This window comes from Nilaparvata lugens, unplaced genomic scaffold (genome assembly GCF_014356525.2).
Source record: "Nilaparvata lugens isolate BPH unplaced genomic scaffold, ASM1435652v1 scaffold6652, whole genome shotgun sequence".
Lineage (NCBI taxonomy): Eukaryota > Metazoa > Arthropoda > Insecta > Hemiptera > Delphacidae > Nilaparvata > Nilaparvata lugens.
In genome coordinates, this window is record NW_024092403.1 from 6655 (window position 1) to 16531 (window position 9877).

Sequence of the window (9877 nt, forward strand, 5' to 3'; positions counted from 1 at the left end):
TAATATCTATGATGATTTCAATTGCGTCTTTATATGAATACACATGATGCGCTCAACAAATAATATTTGGGCTAGTATTACTAATAAATAATTATAAAAATACAAAATTACCTGGCCAAAATATTGACGCACAAGTCTTTTGCAGCAAATCTACTTCATATAAACCTCCTCTCACAACAATCTTTTCCTTCAAAACCGATTCGCTCTCATCATTATCACTAACTTTGGCATTTTGTTCAAAACTATGTTTTGGAGAATCAAACGAAACTGGACTCGTGGGTTTTAAATCACGTACCGAGGTCGAAAATATCTTCAACTCTTCCCGAGTCAACTTACGAAATTTGTTTTCAATTTTCAGCGAATCGTATCCGTTGAATTCGGTCCATAGTTTGTCGGAGAAGTTTTTGTAAAACCATCGCACTTTTTCGGGCGGTAGTTCCTGGATAACCTCGTCAGTTCTGTCCTCGTTGCTCCATTCAGGGTTAACTAGTTTAGCCTTTGTAAATGAAGAGTGTCCAGATCATCGTTTATAAGTTCCAAATCATCTTTGCCCCGTAAAAGTCCTGTTTCATCTTGTAAACTTCCGAAATTCTCCTCTGAAATTGTACTGCCACCGTTTGATTGACCACTACTTGTAGCATTGTTATTAGACGACGCTGTATTTGCAGTTCGACTGCTCGTGAAAGAAACAAACTTATTCATCTAAAACACAACAGAATTTTTAGTATTTACGGATAACCTCTTGAATTGATACGGTTTGTGAGTTTTAAATGTTTAAGCACTGCAAATTTACATAATAGTCGGCTAAAACTGCTAAAAAACAAAAGGAAAATGTATAAAAATTGCACTGTGTTTCGACGATTCAAGACATCTGACACACCAACCACAAATAAACAGATGATTCAATTTGTTCAAGGAAAATCATATGGGAATTGAGCAGGTTTGCCAACTGTTCAACTGATGTATTGTTTTCAATAATATTATCAAGAATCATCAGTTTCTCTGAAGTAAATATTTTATTTCCACTCTATTCATATTTTATTTCTCTTCAAAATACGATACAAGATGATCAGATATCTATCATTTACCAAATTTTTGGTAAGCTCTCAAAATTAAATATTGTTTTCAATGTCACATTGACGCCCAAGTTACGATTCAGTGAATTTCTATTTAGTAGGCATTTGCATGTGAAGTTGTGAACAAAAATTTCAAGTGTGCTTCAGATCGATGGCTAAAAATGTAAACTCTTTAGAAATTGTCGTTAATTTTATAAATCAGTATTTACGCAGGTTGAAAAACACTAGATTCACAACGTAAGTCCTTGTTTATCAATTTTTAAACTTTTGGTAGAAATTGAAAACGTCATGGTAATATTTGGCATTGGGAATAACATAACCTCTAAACAGTACTTTGAACTTCTGCTTGGACCTTGGTCTAATTATTTCAATTTGTAATCTATCTGGTTTAAAATAATGATTAAATAATAATAAAACACATATTTAAAACCCTATTCAACAGCTGAATAATAAGACTATGCAGTCGAAAGTTTGCCAAAATTCATGCAAATTTCTCAATAACCTAATTTCACTGTTTATTTTTAGAATGTTTTTATTGTTCCTCATGATAAATTGTTGATCTTGACTCTTGTTCTATTTTTGTACAGTTGGCCGAGTTAGCTATGAAAGTTGTCATTGAAACTGAACCAAATTTTGCTTTCTATTGCAAAACCTATTGCAACCATGTAGAGCTGGCAAACAAAAGTAAATGAATAAATGTTTCAATCGTACTAATATTGTTATATTGTAACTTCAACTATTTATCCATTTTTAAACAATATTTACGATATTTGAGCTGAAAAACTCCTTCCTTCCTTAGAACTGTAAATACTAACATGCTCTTGCCTATAAATTGAAAACTAGAATCACAAGATATGGTTATCCTATCTTTTTTACTGTAGCCTAAATTTTTCCTTTACTCTTTTAATTCCTTAATTCCTTAATTCCTCCTTCTACATCCATGACCAGGGAACTGGATAGATGGCGTCGAATGGTAAGATGACAGGTCAAACTATATTGTCCTTGTGAGCATTAAAATACTCATTGACTGAGTAGAATGGGTTCCTCTTCAGCCAGATCTCAACTCGTTTTTTAAAAGCAATACCCTGCAGGTTCTTCACACCAACAGGCAGGTCATTGTATAGGCGCAGTGCAAATACCGGGAAGGAGTCTTTTCTCTTGTTGGTTCTGCAGCGCGGTATGTCAATGTCAAGTCTCCTCCTTGTAGCGTGCACATGACGATCAGCCCTCAGCACATGACTGCTCTCGGTGTCCTTAACATGCAGCAGACTCAACAGTATGTACTGGTTGAAGACCGTAAGGATGCCCAGGTCAATGAAGATAGGCCTACAGTGCTCACGATGCCCTGCTGAGGTGATCACTCGAAGTGCTTTCTTCTGGAGCATCAGCACACTCTTGCAGCCCGCTGCATGCCCCCACAGCAGATGGGAATGGAAAAGGGCAAAGTATACCATCACCATATCTTTCCTGCTGAGAAGGGCTCTGAGTCTACGCAGCAAGTAGATTACTCGTGCCAGCCTGGTGCAAACTCCATCAATATGGCCTGCCCATGTCAATTTTGAGTCAATGACAAATCCCAGGAGTTTCACCACTGATTTATGGGCAGAGTCAGCAAGGCTGCGAAGTCCGCAAACCAGTTGCTGAGTCTTTCCCTCATTCAAGCAGAGTCTGTTTCTCTCAAACCACTGCTTGGCATCATCAAAAACTCGCTGAGCCTGCAAGCCAGCTTGTTCAACCGTCCGCCCCCTAGAGTAAATTGTGGTGTCATCCGCAAACATCAGCACCGGTCCAAGAAGCCCAAGATCATTGATCATGACCAGGAAGAGTAGTGGGCCCATCACCGATCCCTGTGGCACACCATGATCCACCTGCATAGGCTGTGAGAGAGCACCTCCAATGGATATGATCTGCTTCCTTCCAGTCAAGTAGGATCTGAGGGTCACAAGCACCTCACCACCCAGTCCATACCCAGCAAGCTTCTCAAGAAGAATTCCATGAGGCACGCAATCAAATGCCTTACTCAGATCAGCAAGGACCAGGTGAACAAGATCTCTCTCCTCAAAGGCTTTAACAATAAAATCAATCATCTCTGAGACAGCTGTAAACGTAGACCTTCCACTTCTAAAGCCATGCTGTGCGTCAGAAAAAAGATTATTTCTCTCGAAGTGGAACACAAGTTGCTCCTTCATTAGGACCTCAAACACCTTACCCAATACAGGAATGATTGATATAGGTCTATAGTTGTTCATAGACTCAGGGTCACCCTTTTTGAAGACCGGAATCGTGCGGGATAACTTCAGGACATCAGGAAAACAGCCATGTCGCATACAGACATTGAGCACATGAGACAGGGGAAGAGCAATCCCATCCGCAACACACTTCAGCACACCAACTGTAACTCCATGGACGTCAGGACTGTGGGAGTTCTTGAAGCCGCGAATAACACGAACAACATCTGCAGGTCTGATCTCCTTCCAACGTTCTAACTTCACTCGGTTGTTATTGTAACCAGGAGCATTGTATCTCACATCATTCATGGAAGCAACTATCTTTTCCACCTCACCAATAAAAAAGCTGTTGAATTCATCCGGTGTAGCTTTACATTTAGGTCTCGAACAATCTTTGGAGATCTGGTTTATGAGGTCCCAGGCAGCTTTACATGGGTTTCCTGCAGATTCAATTTTTGACATGTTGGCCGCCCTTTTAGCAGCATCAACCTCAGCTCGATAAATGCTCTTTGCTCTCAGGTACTGGTTGCGGAGATGAAGTCTGTCCCCCTCATCATCAATGAGCCCCATCCTCGCATGGAGAGCAACAATCAAATTTCTGATTTGTGCCAGCCTTGTGTGTACCAGGATTTGTCATTGAGAATCTTTACAGACTTTCCATGATTCCTTGCAAATTTCCTGGAAGTTCTGGCTTTTAAAGGAAAATGACTGTTGAACACATCCATAAAAGACTCAAAGAAAACACCAAATGCGTTCTCTGGCTGATAACTGTTGAGAACATTGCTCCAGTCAACACCATCAAGAGCAGCCTTGAAGAGAGGCAGTCGGTCTGCCCTGATAGTACGATATGCGATTGGTCCAGTATCAGGCTGCCCAGCTCCAGAATCACTCACCAGCCCCAGGTGCAGGTCCATCACAACTGCATCATGGTCAGCAATAACTGGATCAACAACAGTCACTTCATATTCCCAGGTGTTCAAAGATGTTGAAATTGTGTCCAAGCAGGAGCTACCACTAGTCAGTTCACGGTTTGTGATAAATAGACCATGACTCTGGAGAAGATACTTGAAGATAGAGTACTTTTCATCCTCAACTTGCAGATGTATGTTCATGTCTCCTCCCAGTATCATCCGCCTGCCCAGCCTAGACAAGAACATCAAGCATCCATCCAACAAATCGAAGAATTTATCCAGGTTTCCACTTGGAGCACGGTAGACAGAGACCACTATAATGGACAAAGCACTGAGTTCCACACAAGCCAATTCAATTTCAAATTCAACACAGTATTGTGTTACATCAATAGGTTTGTAATCCAAATTTTTGTTAACATAAATAGCAGCACCACCATTTTTGTGATTTGTCCTAGCATAAACAGCTGCCAGACTCAAATGAGAAATGGAGTTGTAGTGATTGGTTTCAGACTGCACCAAATGATGCTCACTCAAACACAAAATATCAGGACATACATTGTCAGCAAATAGAGACACTAAATTAAATTTGGTTCTAAGACATTGAACATTCACATAGACAAACTTGAGAATTTTATTAACAATTTGTACAGTTTTCAAGTCAGATCCGTTTGTACTAGCTAGCTGACTGTCTTCTTGGAGTCTCTCCTGAATAAAAAACGCTTCAAGACTAGGTTTTTTGGCCAAACAGAGCTAGTCATGATTTCCGCCCTCTTATCAAAATTAATTCCAAATTTGAAACTTGCATTTACACCTTTGCTTGGTAATTTTTCAACTACTGGGTCTGATCCCGGAAAGGATTTCACGATAAACTCTCTTACTGTGTCAACACTAACATCACTTTTCACTCTACCTACATAAAACCATGCTCTCTTATTACCTGCTGACAGGAGACTAGATTCATGCTCAGATGTACCTATAATCATACCTTTTTTAGCAAGCCTACTTGCAGTTTTTTGATTTACAGCAATTGAATTTTTAGTAATCGAATTTTTACTTATGTCACATTTCAATTTGGCACTCGTGGACGGTTGTCCTGTACTTACAGGAATAGTCGTTTTAGCTTTCCTTGATCTCTTTACAACATCAGACCATGCGTTGTTGTTTGTCACATTAAAATCATTATTTACAGTCACCGTAGGTGTGAAATCACGCCTAACCTCAACAGCCGAATTGTCAAAGTCAACTTGTTCAGTAAGTCGATAGTTTGAAGTGTCAACAGTATCGACATCGATAGCAGAAGTCGATTTTACCCACTTGTTCGATCCGTTTGTGTCGTTAACTTTTACCCACTTGGTCAAACTATTAGAGTTTGTGTCATTGACTTTAGAATGATTTTGAACATTATCAATGCTATCATTCACGTTACAAGAATTTAGATTGCTAGATCTATTTAGATTTACTAAAGTCAGGTCTTCAGCCTGATTGACACTTGGTCGCTGATTCTCAAGTTGATTCACAGTATCGCAGACAGATCGATCATTGTCAGAAAGATCGACAGTATCTGTCGACTTTTTCCAGCCAGTCGATCGGCCTGGTCTCGATGTTTGTCGACCCGAGCTTACCGGCACCGACAGGCGCTGCTTAGAATTCGAAAAGCCAACAACACGGTCACGATCAACATGCAAGTTCTTGTTATCTATCGAGCTAGAATGATACGGATCGCATTTAATGTTATTCAAAACTGACAGAATATTATCCAACTTTACATGAAGTTTGAGATTATCCAGTTCCACTACACTCAACTTTTCAGAGACTTGACTCAATTTATTATTCAATTCCACAAAACCGCTCACTTCAAACTTTGAATCATGCAGCTTCTCTAACCACAAACCACAGGTTGGGCAAAACCATTTCGAAAGCTCTCCCAACTCTCCAATTTTTACGAGATCATTAGAAGAAATATTGACACATTTCGAATGGTACCACTTGTCACATAAAACGTCGCACATAATAGCACTATCACCCGAATTAATAGAATTATTGCAGCAGCCACAAAGAGACCTGCCATCTTCCACATCCGCCATCTTGAATCAAGGTCAATCCATCTTGATTTAGGATTAATAAATGTTATAAAACTCAATACACATAAATCAACACACTAATATTTAGATACATGGATTAATCTCCAAATTTTATCTTACTGTACTGCTAATTTCTTCTCTTTAATCTAATTTTTTTATAAAATTTCCAATATACTTTTGTAATTTCAATTTGTTTAGAGAAATCTGTAAGTATAAGTTGATGTTTTAGTTTCCTCCAAATATTTCATTTCCAACTGATCAATCATCAACAAATGTCTTCAATTTTTCAGAAAAATGTTGGCGGAACCTGAAGTTTCAGCTGTTCCACACGTTTGCTGTAAATCTAGAACACCACCAAGGCTGCTTTGTAGGAGACACACTGAATATTTCCATAGTTCGAGACGATGTTTCATCAATTTTCCGGGAAGTTCGAATTTGGACAGACGAAAACAGTTTAATGGAAGAAAATTAGTTGGGTCAGTATAGTTTGTTTCTATCTTCTTTTATCATTTAAAGTTTCAATCTATATAGCCAGCCATTCTGCCCTGTTGTGTTCTGTCTGTAAGACATGAAAAGTGTGAAAACGGCCAGTCTGTCATTCTGCCCCAAAATTCACTGTCATTTGCGCATGTTTGTTTGCATTGTCTCCAGTAAAAATTGTTATATTCTCTTATTGTCTTTGCCTTGTTTTCTATTGTCTTATGGCTTCCAGAACATACTATAGATAAAATCCATTTATCTTGATGCATTAATCTGTAATTTTGCAATTTGATGAAAATTGTTTGTCTTGATGCTGCATTCTTTAATATGTCCTATTGTCAAAGCAATCAGAACTTTTCTAAAGTGAGATCCACGTTATAGAGTCAGCATCTGATTAACTTTGGTTTGCTATCCTTGTCTATCATTATACAAAGCAGATACCTCTTTCTTTTTCTTACACAGCAACTTTGCCAAATCGTTTATAGGATATGTAATATAAGAAATATAAAGAACTAGGAGAATATTCAATATCAATCATGAAAATTCATCTTCAAATTATTAATAGAGTATCTCAATGAATGAAATATATTTGAGATACATAAATGATCATTATCAAACAAGGATTAATGACTAATATCAGACAGATTCACCATGATAACTTTGATCACAATTATCTTCTATAGAAGGCAGTGGAAACTTGAAATTTGCAACTATGGTATTCTATCATTTCTAATGAGTTTATAACGTAAAAACTCACTAGAGTGGCTTAGAAGTCAACTAATGTTATCTAAACTATAGTCTATCAACTATTCTCTTATTTTCATTTTCAAGGTAGCAGAAATTCAGAGTCCAGAGTTGACTATCAGGAGTACTTGAAATCGATGGGATAATTCAATAAAAACTAGAATATAGTGACTATCAACTGGTCATTATTTCTATCTATACAAATAATACTGTACAGCTTACTCAAATCCTAACATTTGCTTAAAAATAAATTTGAATTAGCAATTGCTAGCTTTTATTCAATCTACCTAATAAATTGCATCAGAAATTTCTCAATTTTGTATTAAACTCATATAATTTGGTTAATTTATGATTAACCTACAGTTCAATTTCAAATTGAACTGTATTTGTAGATAATTAATTCAATAAAAAACACAGCTAATTTCAGATTGTATATAATAAATTAATAAATCACATTTTTCTGTTTGTCCCCACAGATTCTCCATGCAACAAATGTACGATGTTGTCTCCGATGTCGAACACTACAAAGACTTTGTGCCCTTCTGCAAGAAATCACTAGTTCACCGGAGAACAGCTGATCGACTAACAGCTGACCTCATTATCGGTTTCCCGCCAATTGTCGAAAGCTACACATCACATGTTACATTAGTGGCGCCCAACGTGGTACATGCCGAATGCAAAGACGCAACACTTTTCGACCACCTAGTGACCAGCTGGAAGTTCACGCCGGGTCTCAGCAACCATCCGCTGTCCTGTGTCATCGAGTTCCAGATTTCATTTGAATTTAAATCGTCGTTACACTCACATTTGGCCAATTTGTTCTTCAATGAGTTGGTGAAACAGATGGAGAAAGCTTTTTATAGTGAGGCAGTTAGACGCTATGGGAAACCATCGATTCCTTCTATTAAACTGAAACTTTTGGATAGTAGAAGGGCATAGGATAGGTTAGGTAACATCAAAATATTTTGTGAAACAGATTGAGAAAGTGTTCTATAGTGAGACAGTTAGATGCTATGGGAAACCATCGATTCCTTCTATTAAACTGAAACTTTTAGATAGTAGAAGGGCATAGGTTAGGTTAGGTAACATCAAAATATTTTGTGAAACAGATTGAGAAAGTGTTCTATAGTGAGGCAGTTAGATGCTATGGGAAACCATCGATTCCTTCTATTAAACTGAAACTTTTGGATAGTAGAAGGGCATAGGATAGGTTAGGTAACATCAAAATATTTTGTGAAACAGATTGAGAAAGTGTTCTATAGTGAGGCAGTTAGACGCTATGGGAAACCATCAATTCCTTCTATTAAACTGAAACTTTTGGATAGTAGAAGGGCATAGGATAGGTTAGGTAACATCAAAATATTGAAACAGATGGAGAATGTGTTCTATAGTGAGGCAGTTAGACGCTATGGGAAACCATCGATTCCTTCTATTAAACTAAAACTTTTGGATAGTAGAAGGGCATAGGATAGGTTAGGTAACATCAAAATATTTTGTGAAACAGATTGAGAAAGTGTTCTATAGTGAGGCAGTTAGACGCTATGGGAAACCATCAATTCCTTCTATTAAACTGAAACTTTTGGATAGTAGAAGGGCATAGGATAGGTTAGGTAACATCAAAATATTGAAACAGATGGAGAATGTGTTCTATAGTGAGGCAGTTAGACGCTATGGGAAACCATCGATTCCTTCTATTAAACTGAAACTTTTGGATAGTAGAAGGGCATAGAATAGGTTAGGTAACATCAAAATATTGAAACAGATTGAGAAAGTGTTCTATAGTGAGGCAGTTAGACGCTATGGGAATCCATCAATTCCTTCTATTAAACTGAAACTTTTGGATAGTAGAAGGGCATAGGATAGGTTAGGTAACATCAAAATATTGAAACAGATGGAGAATGTGTTCTATAGTGAGGCAGTTAGACGCTATGGGAAACCATCGATTCCTTCTATTAAACTGAAACTTTTGGATAGTAGAAGGGCATAGGATAGGTTAGGTAACATAAAAAGAGTTTGTCAAACAGATTGAGAAAGTATTCTATAGTGAGACAGTTAGATGCTATGGGAAACCATCGATTCCTTCTATTAAACTGAAACTTTTGGATAGTAGAAGGGCATAGGATAGGTTAGGTAACATCAAAATATTGAAACAGATTGAGAAAGTGTTCTATATTAAGGCAGTTAGACGCTATGGGAAACCATCGATTCCTTCTATTAAACTGAAACTTTTGGATAGTAGAAGGGCATAGGATAGGTTAGGTAACATCAAAATATTGAAACAGATTGAGAAAGTGTTCTATATTAAGGCAGTTAGACGCTATGGGAAACCATCGATTCCTTCTATTAAACTGAAAAAT

At 37.6% G+C, this 9877-nt stretch overlaps 1 protein-coding gene across 2 annotated transcripts; it reads left to right on the plus strand.

Moving 5' to 3' along the window:
- Positions 1-1179: 1179 nt before the first annotated feature.
- Positions 1180-9868, plus strand: LOC111059162 (coenzyme Q-binding protein COQ10 homolog B, mitochondrial). 2 transcript variants are annotated; one of them, XR_005574016.1, is made up of 4 exons: positions 1180-1313; positions 6587-6772; positions 7997-9512; positions 9646-9868. XR_005574016.1 is itself a non-coding variant. In XM_039445331.1 (3 exons), the coding sequence occupies exons 1-3, from the start codon at positions 1228-1230 to the stop codon at positions 8457-8459; spliced, it is 735 nt and encodes a 244-aa protein (XP_039301265.1). In that variant the 5' UTR covers positions 1180-1227; the 3' UTR covers positions 8460-9725. The 2 variants fall into 2 exon arrangements, 1 of the variants encoding a protein (XP_039301265.1); XM_039445331.1 differs by having other exon boundaries at positions 7997-9725.
- Positions 9869-9877: the final 9 nt, after the last annotated feature.